At 33.9% G+C, this 20072-nt stretch overlaps 1 protein-coding gene across 3 annotated transcripts in view; it reads right to left on the bottom strand.

The window, feature by feature from the left end:
* Positions 1-17843, bottom strand: part of LOC123717587 (protein son of sevenless) — a 31416-nt gene extending 13573 nt beyond the window's left edge. For 2 of the 3 annotated variants that reach the window (XM_045673680.1, XM_045673682.1), the window contains exons 1-20: positions 17521-17843; positions 16286-16405; positions 15953-16084; positions 14847-15023; positions 14538-14744; positions 13157-13286; positions 12263-12366; positions 10944-11111; positions 10277-10341; positions 9288-9418; positions 8433-8539; positions 8106-8211; positions 7366-7507; positions 6675-6804; positions 5444-5624; positions 3422-3536; positions 2748-2904; positions 1514-1696; positions 1014-1109; positions 214-396 (exon numbers count right to left, since the gene is read on the bottom strand). In XM_045673680.1, coding sequence (XP_045529636.1) covers positions 214-396; positions 1014-1109; positions 1514-1696; positions 2748-2904; positions 3422-3536; positions 5444-5624; positions 6675-6804; positions 7366-7507; positions 8106-8211; positions 8433-8539; positions 9288-9418; positions 10277-10341; positions 10944-11111; positions 12263-12366; positions 13157-13286; positions 14538-14744; positions 14847-15023; positions 15953-16084; positions 16286-16405; positions 17521-17616 — 2730 coding nt within the window. In that variant the 5' untranslated portion in view covers positions 17617-17843. The remainder of the gene's footprint in view (positions 1-213; positions 397-1013; positions 1110-1513; positions 1697-2747; positions 2905-3421; positions 3537-5443; positions 5625-6674; positions 6805-7365; positions 7508-8105; positions 8212-8432; positions 8540-9287; positions 9419-10276; positions 10342-10943; positions 11112-12262; positions 12367-13156; positions 13287-14537; positions 14745-14846; positions 15024-15952; positions 16085-16285; positions 16406-17520) is intronic. The other variant, XM_045673681.1, reaches the window with a different exon arrangement.
* Between the last annotated feature and the right edge of the window lie 2229 nt (positions 17844-20072).

Below are 20072 nucleotides of genomic sequence, written 5' to 3'. Positions count from 1 at the left end.
ATTCGCCTCGATTATCCGGATTTACGGCTTTAATTACCAACTTAGTCAGGATTTGACGGCGCAACGAGACATGTTACGAGGATTAATTATTTATAAATTAAAAATGTTATAAAAAGCCTTTCCGAATGACCGAAAGGAATATCGATTTATTTAAAATGGTTAAACAAAAAATAAATTAAAAACAAATAAAGCATATATGAAACTTTCAGTTACCTGAAAGGTATTCCTCAATCTGTGAACGCTGGCACTTCCACAGGCAGCGACCACAGCCAAAACCCCATTGAAGTTATTCAGGTCGCGAAGACAAACGGCCAGTTCTAGAAACCTAGCTATCACCCCAGCTCGTTCATCCCCATTTTCGCTTTCTACAACCCATTTTTCCATCCATCGAGTGAACTGTGAGAATTTTTTTTATTTAAAAAACTAATTTTCTATGCCATTTTACGCCCTTGATTTGACAACTGGCTGTAAATGTTAAATTAGAAGCATTTAATATGTAATTCTTCATTGACGTTCATAAGTGTACATTGCGTTACCTAAATAAATGATATTGAATTTGAATTCCAAAATACAAACGAAACTTGTGGTTCAGAGTAAAAATGATTCCACTAAGTACAGGCTTTATATATAGCATAACATTAAATATTTCTGCATTCTAAAATACACCTTAATAGAAGAAAGACACTATTACAATACGCGATAATAGAATTGCTTATAGCAACGAATTCAGACGTATAGAAGCACACTTCTTAGGGGACAAACTTTCTGCGACCCAAATTGCCGCTTGGCGGTGGGACAGTCGCGTCAAAGAGAGACGGAGAAAGACGTAGCGCTGCCAACTACGAACTTGGAATCAACACACAAAATCCTGACTACGCCTGAATTCTTTGCTTATAGTGGAAGGTTCTGGTTGCCTGGAAGATATTTGTAGCGATAACGCCGTACGTTGCATCATTTTTAGTTTATTGTGAATATATTATTTAATTGTGTTAAAATGTATAAATAAAACTTACGTTTGTTGTGTGTTTAATAATCTTCAAAAGATTGGGGCTTGTTTTTTCTTTATCTTTCTTCGTCCACACAGCACCAACTAACTCTGATGGCTTAACCTGTAAAAGATAAATAAAAAAATAGTGTTAATAATATATTGAAGAATGTTGTAGCGCTACAACTCCAAATAGACCTTGGTCTCAGATAGCATCGGTTTTTCGATCATTTTAATTTTTTGATAAGTCTTAAGCGTGTGTGTCTCACAGTCATCGATTTGTGGGTTTAAGATGCCGGTTTCCTTACATAAAATCCATCTATTGGTGCACAGCCCTAATTCGAACGCACGTACAGGAAAATAGGTCATCTATTTATAGATCTTAGAACAAGAATGGTGGCATGCAAAAACATTTAAAATCCTTATTTTAAAACAATAAACTTCTAGCCGATTCGATTGTAAGAGGCCTCGAAGAAGTCTACTAAACTGAGTACTACCCGCATTGTGTGTCCTATAAACATTTCTTACCTGTTTATACAACTGAAACTCGAGCAGCGTGAGTTGTCTGGCCATTTCCAACGGGTGCAAGGAAAGAGGATGCCAGTTGTATCTGTCTGGGTCGGCCACGTGTTTGCATGTGGCAGGTGGTAGACGATCAAACACATGTGCCACTCCCCCTGCTAGGCTGTCTGTATCGCCACCGGTGAAGCTCTGCACATAAAAATTCAAGGTGTTACAAAGTGCTAATCGGGAATACAAAGCTGGCATCGGGTAAGATTTGCTCATTATGTATGTTTGTATTTGAATTTTTTTACTAAATTCTTTCATTAAGAAAACACTTGAACACTTGATTATATGTATTATTATTATAAACTTATAATTACTTACATAATTTTTTTCCGACGTTTCGCGTGCTTTACAGCGTGCGTTGTCACGGTGACTTAAAAAGTGTTTTCTTAATGTGTAAAAGCTATGTTAACAAAAGACAATACTAATTTCTTTCAGTTAAAGAAAGACACAAAAAAAACCAATGCGTATAAATAGTACTTAAAAGCAAGAGAAATACACGTTACATAATACAAGCATTCTCGAATACTAAATGTCTTAAAAGATTTGTGCTTAATTAGTTGTGACACTAAAACTGTTTGGGTCTAGGTCTAGGATGCTATATCCAAGATGCTCCCTTCCCTAGATAAGATACTATGCGGTTCGGCTGTCGCGTGTCAGTATTATAAAAAAGGAATCCAAGAATCCATCAGACTAAGATTTCTCATCAACTATGGTGTCTCCTACTCGAAGCACTGGCTCCTTTTAATAATGGTAAAAAATGTTAATGCGCACGCGACAGCGGTTAATTTTCAACAATTATATTAACGGCGCCATTACGCCGGAACACTAGATACCATTTCCGGTTCGAGTGTCAAAGTCAAAAACCTCATTAAACATGTACCATATTTACTATTGCCATAATAAAAAAAACATGTACCACGGGATAATTGCTATCTAGTTATCCACACACAGAGATTTCCTAGTGTTGGGACTGGGGATAGATAAATTTTGTCACAACCTATTTGTCAAGAATAAAGTTCTTTTTTTATAGAACTGGGCGAGCGTATTGTAGGTTATATATATATATTTATTGTAATTAATTAATTTCAAGCTACTTCTAATAGCTATAACATAAGATGAATGGAACAATCTTTATTTTAGTATGAAGAAATACGGCGCCGGCGCACGTCACTGGTATACAACAAAACCTCACCTTTCTCTGTACAATTTTGAGTACACTTTGCACCCATTTCTTCATAGGTTTGCCATCAACCGACTCCAAAAATTCCTTTAATTTTTCAAGCAATGCTGGGTCACGTTCAAAGTCGTAGAAATGTTGGTCCACCCAGTGTCTTAGTACGTTGATTACTCTAAATATAAAAAAAACCCATAATTAGTTAAATATAAGGCAGTCATATTTTCTAAATTTTTCTTTCAATGGCTTTTTTATAGAACAGAGGAAAATCGGGCAGGAGGCTCATCTGATGTTAATTGATACCTCCTCCCATGACACTCGAAATGTCTTAGGACACACGGGTGCGTTGACGGCCTTTAATAATTGCTACGTACGTACGTACGTGGTTCTTGTTAAGGATCCTAAGTCGAATTGTTTCGGAAATATTTCAGTAGGCTGGTTCATAATGGCGGCAAAAACTGCCTTAAAAACGACAGCCTTCGAGGTGATAAGGGTCCACCCGTATCACCTCGTATTTCATATTCTCGACGTCCGATGATGAAACTTAGTTACAGGTCCGAACATTCATTCAATTACAGAGGCATAAAACAATCCAATACTTAGTATTTTTCTTTTTTAATTAAAAAAAACCTGAATAAATATTGGTTCTAAAAGTTCGTAATTACAATATGTGTCAGTCATGTCATTCTTACCGAAATTTGACAGGTTGCTGGAACTCTTTCCGATATCTCTTCCAATCTTCCCGCGCCGTATTCTTACTTAGCTTCTCAGCATCGCTACTCGCTGACATTTCTTCTACGCATTCAGCTGTGAGTTCAAATTAATTTCAAAATCTAATACGGTAAAGTAAAAACAGTACAACTACGAACAGCATTGTATAAAATGATAATACAAAGAAACTACTTGTATATAATATATATATATATATATATATATATATATATATATTACTATACTATTCTAAATTTTAATAAGAAATTAAATTCATAAAATTGTATATTCTAACTAGCTGCCGAGCTACCTTTTTAGTCGCTGCATACCAATGACACATTATGCCTCCACCCCATAAAAACCTAAGTACTAAGTACACTCAGAACTAGTATAAAACAATTATCATCTCTAAATATGTAAAATTCTCGTGTCACAATGTTAGTTCCTATACTCCTTCGAACTTACTATAGGATAGGATTTTTAATGCATATTCAGTAAGTCTGAGAATCGACTACTATCTACCCAAAACCCCTAAGTGATAAGGAGTGTCCACCCCAAATTTTTTGTTTTTATTTTTATGACGCATACAAAAATACATACAACCTTTGACTTGAACTCTACTATAGAGAAATATTCACAGAAAAACATAAAAGTTTTCATTCCGGAAAACCGAACAGTCCTGCGATACCATAGCAAAATGTTTCATGTTGGTATGTACTAATAAGGTAGCCTAAGTAAAATCACATTAAGGAGAAACAAAGTTCGCGGACGCAGCTATCACTATAAAAATCTTTCTCAGAGTTCAAAAATACTCCTATTGGTCGTTTTGGGGTTTTGAGCTTATGTTTTATTTATATAGATTAATTCTTGTAATTTACCTGATTTTTGGAACCAAATTTGTTATTGAAGTACAATATATAATATTTACTTCTCATGTAAAGAAACTCTACATAAAAAAAAACATAAATATATTATGCATAAATAATTTTATACATTACCGATATTTAGATCTAGATCCATAAGCGACGCGTGAGGACTTATATCCTTTTTTGGTAACTTGATCCTTGGGACTTGCGTGCGCAAATATTGAGATATTAAGTTGATACACATGACAATTCAATACTCTAGTCTTTAACCGTACATCACACAAATGTTTGTTTAAATACGACAGGTCACGATGTAAAGTGATTTTGATAGAAATAAAAGATGCAGATATTTTTTCATATATTACATATGTTAATTAAATTTCTATGTTTATTATAGTTTCTATTATTGATTTACTATGGACTGCAGTATTATTGATCAACATAATACTAGTATATCAGTGTAAACTCTATATAACGACACTAAAGGGCCCGTGCATATTATGGCGTTATAGAGTTGTCGTTAAATGGAGAAGAAAAACGCATAGATAATCCATGACTCGTACTTACTAGTCATGGTCAACAACAATCAACACGTGCAAACACTCCTAATTTCTATAAAAATAAACGAATTTCTTAGAAAGTTTGTATGTATGATGTCCACAGTTGAGCTCATTGCGGGCTAGGATAATAAAGCGACCAAAGGAACGTACACGGCTGCTGCGCTTATTACTAATTTTAGCACATTTAAAAGTACTTTATTACTCAATTGTTTACGCTATTGAGAGATGATGCACTGCTATGTAGAGTGTATCATAGTATGGAAGACAAGCTAAACCAACCAAAGCCATTTAATTACGACGCTTTAGGGGGTTCGTCGTAAAATTGAGGGACGTTACATAGAGTTTACACTGTGAATAAATGATTTGTAAAAATATGAAGCCGATTTTTACATACAGGCTTCAGTTACGCACACATACAAATACACACCAACAGCCTACACGCATTCTCTCTGTATATATAGCTTAGTCTGTAAGCGTTTCGGTTTAAAATTTATTTTGTATTATAGTTAAGTAAGTAAGGTTGAACAGAAGTACACATTTTGAAATAGGTTCTGATAGATATGATGTTAATACTCACAGGTTCTGGGTGTATCGTAGACCTCGCTCGGCTCCGGAATATGAAACCGCTCAATGAGCAGGTCGAGCAGCTCGGCCGGTGAGCAGAATGAGCGGTAGGTCGTTAGGAATGTTCGCACGAGGTTCAAATCCGCGTAGATGTGGTATGTTAGTCGTTCTACGAGTTTTAGGAGGGTGGCGCCCTAGAAGATAAATTAGTTTTTAATCAACTTTTAAAAAGAAGGTTATCGGTGTGATCTTTTGTTGGTATTGGATATTTGAAATCATATATTGAACATACATCATTTTATTTCGACTTCCACCAGGTGTTCTAGTTTTTAATCCGCCCAAAAATACTTATTTAACTACGTCTTATTTTTTATGCAGTGCAGAGCAGTGTTGGCCTAGTGGCTTCAGCGTGCTGCACCCATCCCTAATGTCGTAGGTTCGATCCCCGGCTGTGCACCAATGGATTTTCCTTCTATGTGCGCATTTAACATTAGCTCGAACGGTGAAGGATAACTTCGTAAGGAAACCGACTTGCCTTAGACCCAAAAAGCAAACGGCGTGCGTCAGGCACAGAAGGCTGATCACCTACTTGTCTATAAGATTAACAAATGATCATGAAACAGATACATAAATCTGAGGCCCAGACCTAAAAAAGGTTGTAGCGTCATTGATTTTTTTACTACTTTTTACACACAAATCCTCCAAGACGTCCAAGTTAATTTTTACTATTTTATTAATACATTATTTTCCTTTTTTTGAGTCTGAGGCGCAAGCTAAACCTGTTGTGGTCCTAGGCAAAATGACCAGTAATAGCTCCACGCATAATCCTGAGCCAGTTACACCGACAACGCACACACATTACACACTTAAAATGTACCTTATTCCTTTTTTTTTCATTCCATAATATTTTTTTTATTATTATGTGTGTTTCGTTAGTAATGAATGTTATGTCTATGTTTTTATATTTCGTATTCTAATTTTGTTCACATCTTTTTCGTAAATAAAATTTTTATTCTGATTGAAATAAGGTTCATTGCATATCAGGAAACAGTACTGTTCCATCAAAATAGGTTAAGTAGTTTCTCACATACGTCAGTGTAATTTTTACTTTGAATAACAATACAGACAGATATTTATACTTAATTTTAAGAATTCGCTTCGTTCATTTAGAAAAACTTTAGATACGGTAAAATTATAATAGCATTTAATATTAAATTTCTGGGGAAAATACCTTAAGAGCATACCTTTATAAGAGGGGTGGGTCCCGCACGTTCTTCCAACACTATATTATCGGGCGAGTCGGGCTCCGCAAAGCGATATAACGACACCGGTGGCAGTTTGAGGGGATGCCGCCTTTCCAGTTCTAGTAATATGCTGAAGAGTATAAAATTTTATTAATTTCAGAGAGCATTTAGGTTTTCATAGAATAGGGCAAACGGACATTTCGCTCCTCTGAGGTTAGGTGATACCGCCGCTAATGGACACTCAATGCCAAAGGGGTCGCGAGTGCGTTGCCGGCACTTTAAGAATTAGTACGCTCTTAAAAGACCCTAAGTCGAATTGGTTCTGAAATACTTCAGTGGGCTGGTGACGTCGTGGTGATACGCGGCAAAAACTGCCTTAAGAAACGCTCAGTTACGGAACGACGGACGTCGAGGTGATACGGATGGTATTTAGTATTTTGCCTTGACGTCTGATAATTAAACTCAGCTGCGGGTATTAGACTGAACAACTCTTCTGAACACTCCCCATGGTAAATGCGGTAGAAGATGCAGAGAGAACCCACATCTCTACGCAACACCAAGGGATCGGAAATATTGTTTTGCTCATCATAGAACCCATCTTAATGTAAGACAAATTATGATTCGTTATTTTCAGTCAAACCAGTTTAAAGGTAACCAAACTATTGATGACCAATTCCTTAGCTATAAATACCTGTCCAAACTCCTATCAAGCATGGGCTTGGTGTTCAGCATGACGAGGTCGCACATCCAGTTTCTTTTTTCGGCGGCTGAAGCAGCCGAAAGAACTATTGGTCCTCCGATCCGGGGTGTTAGCTCCATTAGGTTACGGCCCTCTGCACAAAATTTATATAGTTAATATAAATACTTTTTTATCCACATTTTATAATCGAACTCAAAGCCTACCTCTGCAAGTCATACGTTTAAGCTAAACGCTAAAAAAAAACTGAAACTGAACTGTTTCTGAAAAACTTTAATTTGACTAAACTCTGAATCGTGAAATCACTCTTAAAGTTCCACCTCTTTATCGCCCAACTAGCAGAGTTGGGAATTACAGTCCAAATCGTTTACGACGACATCGTTAAGAACAACATACCGGTTATATTGACCAAAATCAAAGGTTCCGGATGAATACTATGTATTAGGTACTTAATCACAACGTCATCGGCTGTTACGACTACCGATTATAACGACCAAATACGACTAGTCCCTTCGATATCATTATAACATATATGACTTTAGTTCTTTATTAATGAAACTAAATCATTTAAATAAAACATAGTCACCAGTAAGACAAGCGTAGGGCAACTACGTGTTCAAGATTAGTTTAAGTTTGAAAAGTTTGCAAAGAAAAATGCATACAACAAATAAAAAAACTCCCTTACTACGTTTAAATGGATGAAAATTTAGTTTTTATGTCAAAAATTAACTAACCTTCACAGTCAATTTTATCCACAATTTCTAGTTTTCTAATATGGAGTTTTTCCTTTAACTTCAGTTGTTGGGGGCCACCGGATGCTGCATTACTATTAACAGTTACCTAAGAACATAGAATTAAAATTAAGACGCGAACGAGAGTAGTGTTTGCATCGCATTTATGTTTCGGGAAAATTATCACTGAAACCACAAAAATATATACACATACATTTCTCGGTTAAGAAATTTATACACATATGACTTTTTGACAGATACATTAATGATATATCAATATTTGAAATAAAATACGATTAGTTTAAAAAAAGTTGATTCGTTCATACTTACGCTGACTATGCTAGTAGACGGCTTACAGAGAAGAAGTAGACCGTCAAATAGGAACGCCCGTCTTTCTGCAACTCGTTTTCCAGGGCCTAGTTTTGATAGCGTATCCTCTGAAATGTGATAAAATTATTATATCTATATAACAGCAACAGAAGGTAACAAATTATTAATTTAATTCATTTAATCAAGAGAGATACAACATGAACGCTGGCAATTTAGCAAACAATTCCAATGGACATTGAATTAAAAAATTTTTTTGATAAAATCACTAGTAAGAATGGTATAGTATCTGTATATGTTACTGCAAAATTGTAAATACTGTGAATATTACAATCTATATCGCGTTATTGTAAACATAGAAATATTCAATAAGGAACATACAACTCATAATTTTTCGATATTGATTCAATAAGGAAACAGAACAGCCACATCACAAATACAAGATACATTGTCCTGAAGTGAAGTTACCTTAAATTGCATCACAGATAAGAACAAAATATTATTAAAAAGTATAACAACTAAAATAAACAGAAATATTCTAATAATAGGTACCCAGAATATAAATGGCGCTTGAGGAACACGAAAATCGACATTGAAAAAGTGAGTCTTCCAGGAATTTTAATTTCTGTAAACGGGCACGAAACGCTACATTAGTACGTGCGTACGTACGATAAATCAAATGCATTGCATGAACGAAGACACCTCGCTGTAATATGAAAGTTTAGACTTAAGAGTCAGGAGGATGTCAGCTCACCAATGCTAAGTTTCCGAAAAAATCTTTGTATTCGGTAATTTAATACATATTTCTATTTCATAATTTGACTCATTATTATCTCGAAGAGTAATTTCAAATGTTACCTCTAATAAACTCATTGCAGCACTGTGGCACATCTTTCGTATCCCAATTATCTATTAATTTCCCGAGCTCGTTGCACTTCTCTATCGCGAGCTGCCGTCTCGCTCTAGCCGCGCCTCGGATTGCTGTATCACTGAAATAAATATTATTTGACAATACAGAAAAATAAATAATATTAATAAAAAAGCATTAACCAATTTTATGTATTTCTCAAAATATCCACAAGAATTAAAACAATATATATTTGTTTTTTTCCAAGCATTTAAAAAAGAAATATCTGCGTTAAATAAATTAACAAGACAGACGTAATTTCTTATTTGTGATCGTAGTAGTGTAACGTCAAACAGGAAAATCTGAAGCTGACAATTATTGTGTGTCTAGGACTTGTTGTTTAGTGTTGGTTACTGTGCCACATACTTCTCTTGACAGGTAAGAGCGTCGCTCTCATGGATGTTAGAATTGCCAGTAAATAAAAATTTACCTTTATAAGGGGAATAATTTGAAGTCATGTGAAAGTTCTAGGCTTAAAACAAAATACAGTTCTAGGCTTAATCAAATGTGACACAAACTTAGAATCAACTGATACGATAGGTCTTCTTACCAGTTCTATTGATATATCTTTTAAGATACCTAGCAAGGAATTAAAAAAACAACTTTTAGTTGGATTTTTTATATGCGGGTAGATCGTATAATTATTTTTTGTACGCACCAAAATGGCGACGGTAGTACCAATTTCGAAAAGTATGTGGCACTTGTTAATTACATTACATATTTAAAATTTTAATAATTATGACTTATTCTTTAAGTAAAAACTTTTGGTATATTTAATAAAAATGATATTACATTATTAACGGTATTCTTAGACCAGTATTCTAGAACGTCAATCAAACTTCAAACTTCAGTTTTTTATGTATAGTTTGACATATTTGACAGTGCTCAAGACGAGATTACGACTTCAGATACGAATTAGAATATAGATCAAATCACTTACATTTTAGGGCCATTTCCTAATGCCTTCGTCAATAACTTTTTTATGGGATGTAAATTGCATTCGACCTGAAAAAGTAATATTCGTTTTTATTTAGGCTATGAAAAAACTAAAACTGATAAATGTCATATTTAAAGTTTTTTTTATGTAATAGAAGGCAAACGGGCAAGAGGCTCACCTGATGTTAGGTGATACCGACCATGGACTCTCACATTACCAGAAGGCTCGCAAGTGCGTTGCTGGCCTTTTAAGAATCGATACGCTCTTGTCGAATTGGTTCGTGAAATTCAGTAGTTTGGTTGGTCAGCGGAAAAAATCTGCTTTAAGAAATGCTCAGTTGTGGAATGACGGACGTCGAGGTTTACATTCCGCCTTGACGTCCGATGAAACCAGCTGTAGGTATTAGTCCGTACAACTCCTCTGAATACGGAGAGTATGTATGGTAAATGCTGTAGAAGATGTAGAGAGAGCCCTCATCTCTACGCCAGTGACTGGTCGTCGACAATTCGAATCGTTTTTCGTTGAATATATCCCGCCCATATGTGAAAACAGTAACACATCTCCAACTGGGGCCAAATTTGCGGTATATAGAGTTGCAAAAGTTGCAATTCTTTGTTGGGTTGAATATTGAAGAATTTGACGTTTTTTTACGAGCGAGTTTGAATTATACCTGTTTAAAACTCTCCCTGTCGTCAGTAGTGGGTGCTATCTGTAGCAAAGCCAACACGTAGCTATGATATAGGAACACGTGAGAAACGGGGGTTAATAACAACTTCGGCAGATAGTATTTCACCGCAAGTCGAAAACCATGACCCGCTGTATCAAGACGCTCGGAGTACTGAAAATGAAATTTAGACATTAAACCTCCACGACACTAAAACTTCGAGGATTTTTGAGAGGTTAATAGTAATAAATAAATTCAGTATGCTCTGATTTTTCATTCTGTAGAATTCTGACATTTCATAAGTGTTGCTACTAAAAAAAATCTCCATTGAAAAAGGGACAAATTTGTCCAAATTTAGTGCAATAAAATAAAATGCTACGTATTTTTTATGTTTTACCTGCAAAAAGGTAAATGTTAATATTTACTAACACATATTTCAATATCACGAACAATATGTCTAATAAGGTTCAGTTTATTTAATGTATTATTTTGCTGGCAACACTGCCTATTATTTCCAGGTTCAGTAAACCTTAAAAAAAATTAAATATTATCTTTACTTGTCCGTTCCTGTTACTGTTTTTGATGAAAAAAGGACGTAATTATCACTCGCCGTAAATTCACTTTTAATGTGGAGGATCGCTTTATAAAATGGATACATTCACTAACAAATGAAATGTATGCAAAGACTAAGATGTTCACTCGTATTAAAATTAAAAAATGTGCCCGGCCAAAAAGGTTTGCAATCTCTGACATGTCAAAAAATTATAACTGTCAGAATTCTACGGAATTAAAAATCAGAGTATAGTTTAGACGAGATTTGTAAATATCGTGTAATAGTTTGATAAGAAATCAATACAACAATTATTGCAAATAAAATAAATTTATTTAAAGCAAATTATTCAAATATAATTATTATTTAAATTTAGTTATAAATTGAAAAATGTGCCCAGCCAAAAAGGTTTGCAATCTCTGACATGTCAAAAAATTACAGCTGTCAGAATTCTACGGAATTAATCAGAATATAGTTTAGACAAGATTTATAAATATCGTGTAATAGTTTGAGAAGAAATCAATCCAACAATTATTGTAAATAAAATAAATTTATTTAAAGCAAATTATACAAATATAATTATTATTTAAATTTAGTTATAATAAGCTATCTAATGGAGATTAAAAAAATTGCCATTACTTTGTTCGCGTGGATTATAGAAAACCCCAAACATAAACAAATACATCGCAAATTCTACGTAATCAAGTATGTAGCTTTTTAGCAAAAGATTTCCCTAATTGAGATCACTCAAAAGTACACGTGTTTAAAGCATTACCTCTGGGTTGTCAACGATTTCTTGCAAGGCATCCCTCGACTCTTTTCTCGTGACAATATTTGCATATCTGACGTACGCACGGAACTCTTCCACTTCGGCTAATTCTATAAAAAAAACAACATTACCTTAGCGCATTACTTCTTATTGACAGTCGAGACTTGCAAGTTAAAAACGTATGGGAATATTCCCGCTAAATCTAGACCTTGACTTTTACAAATAAATACAAAATGTAGACGTTTTAGACATATCCTTATAGAGCTTAAGGAGCCGTTCAAGTGTTACGTAAGCACTATGGTGGCGTTGATTTTCGTTTAACTATTTAACTCATATGAAAACCCATAATACCAGCTTTGCTAACAAGGGGGCATGGATGTAGTTTTGCTTACGTAATACTTGAAAGTCTATAAGGCTGAAACTTGAGATATGTCTGGTAACCTTTGGTGCATTTCCAGTGAAGTGGTCAGCTAAAATAATAAGTCATGTTTTGAAAATTGTTCACATTTGCTTTAATTGTACTACTAGTGGTGGTAATTTCTTTTTGTATCATGGGTATTTGTCAAGTTCGTCGTTGAAATATTGTATTTTTTTGAAATACCTACTAAAAGTACAATGAAGCCAAATGAACAAGTTATATCTGAAGTCGTGTCAAAGTCTACCAATGATATCAGGGTAAGTTTCGGCCGTTGGTAACGACAAAAAAATATCTTTGGTTGTGTTGTAATTGTCAAAAGATAATCAATATGGACTGTCAATTGTCAGGTTAGGTTATTGGCTTGTATTAAAAAAATATGATTTTTTATATACACTGAAAATTTTATGTAACTATCTAAAACTCATCAAAATCTGATTAGTCATCAAGAGTTCTAAACAGATTAAATAATAAATTTCCAATACCTTCAAAACAACTTCCAATATATGGTTGCGGCGAATCCTGAGACATTTCCATTGCATCTTCCAAGTTCCCAAGCAAAGTGACAGTAAGCTCGTAAATGTCCACTATGTTACCAAATATGAGCGATATCTTCTGAAAAAACATTTATTTCATAACAAGTTTCTGGAATAAAAAAAAATCTTGAAGTAACATTGTGTACCGATAGCAAATAGCCTACTAGAATATTTTTCTGTATCGGCTTCATTAAAAATAATAGTGAAGATTGTTTTATTAGATGTGTTACGGCTTCTAAAATTGTATAACGTGTACGTTACTATATCTAACATATTGAATACAGTCAAAATCTGTTATAACGACATCGAAGGGACTACTCGAATTTGGTCGTTACAACCGATAGTCGTAACAACCGATGACGTTGTTATTTAGTATCTAATACAATAAAATTCAGTCGGGACCTATGATTTTGATCACTATAACCGGTGTGTTATCGTAAACGATTTTGACTGTATTTCTATTTTTAGTTAGTTTATATCGATATAGTTGATATGTATTTAATAATTAGAATATAAATAACACTTCTATTGTAAACCTCATGATTGCACTGAATATTTCCCGCGCAGACGCTAGCCAATCACAGAAACGGCTTGGTCTGTAATACTTTATACAACAATATCCGGTGATTTATGATAAATACAATTTTTTTTATAAATAAGGTAATTTAAAAAATAGTAAATTGTATTATTAATATCTTAAATTATGAGTACGTAAGATAGATAAATTGTATGTATATTTAATGTAGTTATGAAATAACAGTTCTATGGACAAGCCCCACGATTACTTAATTGGTTAAGGGCAGAACAGCCAATGGTGGGGCAAGATTCCATCGTTAGGTCCGAGGTTCGGGTGGGTTTTCTATTTTGGGGAACGATTAGAGATTGTCACAAAGCATAGTGTGCAAATATAGAATATATATCAGTTACGAATTATTATTGTTGTGTATATGGCGATTAAAAGATGCTGTACTAGCATCCATATTTTACCATATTTTTTGCTTAGAGTAATTAACTTTTTGTAGGCACAAAGTCAAACCATTTTTATATGCATATCAAGTACATTGATGACAGACTATTTAAGAAGCCAAATTCATTTAACATTTGGTATTTATGTTTCTGAAATCCTAGTGCACAACTAGCAGAACGTTTTTCTGTTTAGTCTACTTTAGAAAATACGAACACGAATAGTACAATAACGGTTGTTACTTGAAATATAAGATGCTGAGAGTAATTGATAATCAAATTTATAATATAAATCAATAAAAATTAACAGATTCAAACATGTACATTTATACAATTTGTTCATATAATTTTGTATGAGATTGCTCACCCATGTGTCAGAGATGATCTTCTCTATCTCGTCCTTAAAAACCCTGATGATAAGGTTGAGATCGCGAAGGAAGTTTCTCTCATCAGCCAAAAGATCTCTCACCAACTCTCCATATGTGAGGGAGGCTCTGCGACCCCTGTCAAGAGCTGATACACCTGCTGCTACTCCAGCCAGTTCAGATTCTTGGTAGAACATATCCATAAGAAGCTACAAAAATAGGATATTAAATAAACAATCTCAGTATCGCAAGTTCAAATATCATACAATATTTCTAGAAAAAAACATACAGTTGTAACAAAAAAAATATACCTTATCAGCACACATAGCTGTCTTTATATCGCTGCTGGTGATAACAAGATATCCTGACTTCTGTGAGATCTTCTTAACAAATGTTCCAGAGAGTCTCAACACATCTGTGCTTATATACTCCAGTATTCCAACCATGAAACCCGTTACTGAAGGGTCAATTTTGTGTGGCAGGACCTCCTGAATATTTACAATGATGATTATAATATATAAATCGCAGCCAACTAGCTTAATTAGCCATTCAATTAACAGCCTAGCCGGTTAACAAAACGGCGCAGTTTAACTAGTGGCCTGAAACATGTTCAGCCAGTTGATCAAACAGCTTGGCATCTGACTTGGATCGATGAAGTTTTATTACTTGACTAGCCTTACTTTTATTAGTTGACTGATAATTTAAGTTCAGTTCCACTTTCTGCCACTCTCAAACTCGAAACGAAACTCTTCAAACTGTCAACAAGGCGTCGGCAAACCACAACTTTGATGGTGTTTTCCAAAGTTTTATGAAAAACAACAAGTACAATGGAAGAGTGTTGTGACAAAATAACAATGTGAATTTGACTTAAGCAATTTAATTTTAAAAGAAATGTTTTTTTTATGTAATATGTTTCATCTTTTTTATTTCTGTCCAAAAATGTCTCTATCATACAAATGGCCGAAGAATTAGCCAGCCAGTTTATTAAATGTTGTAACAATTGTTACAGCTGAATATCTTTCAGGCCCCTAGTTAAACGATGTTTAGTTAAAATTCTAGGTAGGCTGTTAATTGAATGGCTAAGATTAAGCTAGTTTGCTGTGACATATAATATAGAATGCTTCTTTCATACCATATTGATTATTAAAGGTAAGAAAACTCTTATAAACTAAGCTACTTCAGCTGGGGAAAATATCCATACAGAAAAACAGTAGGTTGAAAGAACACACAAGAACAAATTGAATTTTGGAGTAGAAAAATTATCAGTCATACAGACAAAAACACATGTAGACCTAATCAATTACATAATGGCTGGGGACAAGATTTAAGGTAATTTAACTAATAAAATATATATAATAATACTTAAAATATACATGATCAGATTAAACTAAGGGGAAAATGATTTTATTTCAAATACCTTCTGCAGGAGCTGATGCAACTTATCAGCAGGCAGTAGCAACTTTCTTTTCTTTTGTACATCTCTCGCCTCTTGCAATGCCCATCTGTCTAGAGGTGTTGGAAAGGTTCGAGACACTCTTTCTTCTACATCCTAAAGAAAATAAAACTAGTAAATTTCTCCTATTCAAATTTAAATAGATGTACAATTTTTACAATCTAAGTATATCAAATTTGTATACTTCATTTTAACTAAATATGTACTGTAATATTTAAATGTAAAGGTTTTCAAACAGTTCTAGCACTATTGCTAGGCTATTGTATTATTTCAGAATACTAGTACAAATTCCTGTACCTGAATTGTGACAGGAGCTGGTATAGCACATAGCATAGACAGCAGGCGAAGACATAATGACTCCACAAATTCTAGACCACTCTCTTCAGCTGTTAATGTTGGATGCAGGTTCTCTAAGATCTGTTAATATGAATAATACATTGGGAAGGGTTAAATTGGGAAGACAATTCTATTTCAAATTCATCAATGGATTTTTAAAGTTATTCTTTTATTTTTAAATTGAAAATATTAAAAAAAAAAACTATTTATTATAATCTGTTCTTTTGTAAATAGCAATAATGTCCAAACATTCTTTTAATTATGTCTATGTCTGCGATAAAAGGTATAGTGAGCCTAAGGTACCAAAATCACTTACTAGCATATTAACTGAAAAGGTTAATTAAATATCCTGAAAATAGGACTATTATGAATTAGTCCTAAGTCCTACTTTACACAGATTCTGTAAAATCATTAATTTTGGTTCTAATATCTTAAAAAAAGCTAGTTTATTTAATAAAAGTTTAGAGACAGAAATATAGATGATGTTTGTGAAGTAAAGATTGTATGTAGTGTAAAATTTAAAATAAAGAAACAATAATTAGAAGCAACTAAATCTGTTATCAAAAATAAAACTCATCTTTAGTAAACAATAACAGCTATTTAATATTCTAATCAAATTGTGATATGGAGAGCACTAATTCCTTGGAATCTACTACAGTTCCAGCAATGAACAAATTTTCTAAAATGTTAACATAATTAAAAGTAAGCAAAAGCTTTTAATAACATAGTTTTGTAATGATTTAAATTTACATAATCTATTTTTTTAATTAATAAAATCTCATGCTTGTTTATACAAAGTTAAATAATAAAACAAACTTGTATACTAATGTATTTTAAGGTAGTTGAATAAATCAATTTTATATATACATTATAGTTGTTTTATCAAAAATTTAAGTCTAATACTGATAAATGTAATAGTAAATATGATTAAATTTCAATCTTATGTAATTTATTGTGATAGTTATCATTGTTTATCTCTTATGGCTACAAAACAATTTTTAATTAAGTTACAGTGTAAAAATATAATCTTATATATCAAACACTTTTCATTTAAGTGCACTATACTATTATATTTATTAAAATTTAGCTCTCTGTAAATAACTGCAAGATTTTTATACGATTATTATATTTGATATGGTTAAAAGAAAAGGGGGTTTTATAGGCTTGTTTTGAGGCCTACCCTGTTGTATACAAACCTTTTTGAATGAATTGAGGAAGAGACCTTTCCATTTATCCACATTCTCTGGGTCCTGAAAATCGTAGCCCCGACTTTCTTCCACCGTCGGAAGCATCTTGAACGAAAGCACCGCGCCGAATTCATGTAAACACTCAATCAACCACTTTCCATTTCTTAACAACGGAAACTCAAAGCTTCCTTCAGAAAGATAACACTATAGTAAAACATAGGCACACAAGTTTTTCGAGATTTTTGAAGAGTCTCTAAACATAAATTATGATCTTAGATAAAAAAATAATAGTGTTTGATTCATCATTCATCTAAGTAATAGGCAATAGTGAATAGACGCCATTTTCAATTTATAAATCATACTGTCCAGTGTTGCCATTTAGATAGGTTTTTCCTTTAAAACTATAATACCATCTGTGATCTGTCACATTTAAATACATACTGCATCCTTTTTTTTGTTTTTTTGTGAATGATCGGAGTTATTCTATTAAAAAAATATTTACAGTTGCTAATATTAGTATATATATATATATATATATATATGGAGATTATGTAATATAAGAACATAAGATACAGGTATAAAAACAATAACTAACCTTAAAATAAAACATATTATTAAAAGGAGTCCCTTTAGGCAAGGTTCCAAATATACTGGCAGAGTTGCCCCTTTAAATAGCTAAACTAATTCTTTGTTGAAGGTAGCTGCCAGCTCTTCGGTCTCCTGTGACATCGACTAACGCGCCAGCTCTGTTGTTGCTTCCATGTAGATGGGAAAGGGTCAGTGTATCTGAACAGGTTGCATTCCATACCAGCACCCGGCCCATCTTCCATGAAATCAAACTCATACCGTTCGGTTTCTTGCCATCATCTCGTGCAATTTCAGTCGGCTCAAGTAGACTTGGCACGTTAATGGTGGCAAGGGACCGACGTATGATATCGTTAAGTGTGGCATGTCTGGAGAAGCGGCACTTTTTTGGCATGATAGTTCGTGATGTTCTAGCTTTTCGACATCACTGTTACAGGGACATTTATGAGGAGCGCAGACTGGAACCCCAAACCGTAGACAGGTTGCGATTCGGATCGTGTCAGCCTCAAGAAATGTTCCTGTATATATGTCGAAGGGTAAGCGTGAAGCCAGTAGCCGGCCTCATGTGTACCCACAGACAAAAGCCTAGCATGCGCTGAACCTGTACTACAGCTCAAAAGATTGTCATAAATCAATTTACAGTTTATGTCGTCCCAGCTCCTCTATGAATTTAGAGAAAATGTTTTTTTATCTGGGCTTGCAATTAAGCTTTTTGCTTCTTCCAAGCCAGCAATTTCAAAGTTTGAAGGGTATGCCCTTAAAATTTTACTTATGAGATTGCTGAACTATGGACAGAAGATAGGTAAGCTGGTAAAGCGATACTGGAAATTTTGCGAATTCCTAAACCACCATAACGGATTGCTCGGTCAGCTACATATTAAGAAGCAATTATAAGCTAATTCTGATTACGTCATCTATTTGTGTCAAAAGATCTGCATTATTTCAAAAGGAGCAGCAAAGAAGCACATACGTAAGTTTTGGGACGAATTTTAAGATGCAAAGTGCATAATGTGGACTAATTTCAAAGAAACGGTCATAATTTTGAACTTTAGTAATTGAATGCTTAATTTATTCAGAAATAGATTCATCAAAAATTGGAGAACCTAAAAGGTAAAAATAATTACTGTTAACTATTTTATTCTTTGGAGCCAAAATATGAAATTTTTGTTTTACGTCATTTAAATTTAAGTACCAGTTATCTATAAAAAGTTCGCATTTGCTAAAATTAAGCTTGAAACCATTGTCTTCAAATATATATATAGTCCACGTAACTGAGAAGAAGATAATTGTAGATTTCCAGTACAAAATGTTGTTTTATTTCCGTCAGCAGGGTAATAAACTATTAAACTATACTATTAACCCCTATTAACTGAATTGAAAGCATTTTTGACATCAATTTTGAGCAACACGTCGGGCTGTCTATAAGTTAGGAAGAGCGTACGGCATGGACGGCTGCCTCACACCTTCCTTTTACACTGAAGCCTAACTGTACGGGTTCAAATTCCGAATTAAATTTTGGTAAAATATGTCAATGTCAATAAACAACAATTTTGGAGGCCAGACGTCGTAGTATCAAAAGCTCACCCCTCCGTCCTTTTGGTGAGGGCAATGAGGTTCACGCAGAAAGAATTTCTGTATTGACATTACCTGTATAAAAAAAGTTGATTAATTTATTAATCGAATTGCTAGTTGCTCGCCTTTATCACCCACAGAATGCGATATTAATTAAGTATTTTAAATGTTGGGGTGAGATTCCATCCAGACCTGCAGCCAAACCTGATTTAAAAGATAAAGTGTCAGGGGTATCTGCTGATAGCACGTCGTTGGAGAACAAAAGGCGAGCGGCACCTTTAAGATCTCCGTCAAAAATTTTGTTTTCGATGAGTTTGTTGCGATAACGAAGGGCATCTGATTAGAGGTGCGGGAGAAGCCAAGGAGTTAACATCATAGTTATTCTTAATCTTTTATGTCAAGGA

This window comes from Pieris brassicae, chromosome 12 (genome assembly GCF_905147105.1).
Source record: "Pieris brassicae chromosome 12, ilPieBrab1.1, whole genome shotgun sequence".
Classification (NCBI taxonomy): domain Eukaryota; kingdom Metazoa; phylum Arthropoda; class Insecta; order Lepidoptera; family Pieridae; genus Pieris; species Pieris brassicae.
The sequence above is the reverse complement of the archived record's forward strand: the minus strand, read 5'-3'. Positions and strand labels throughout refer to the sequence as shown.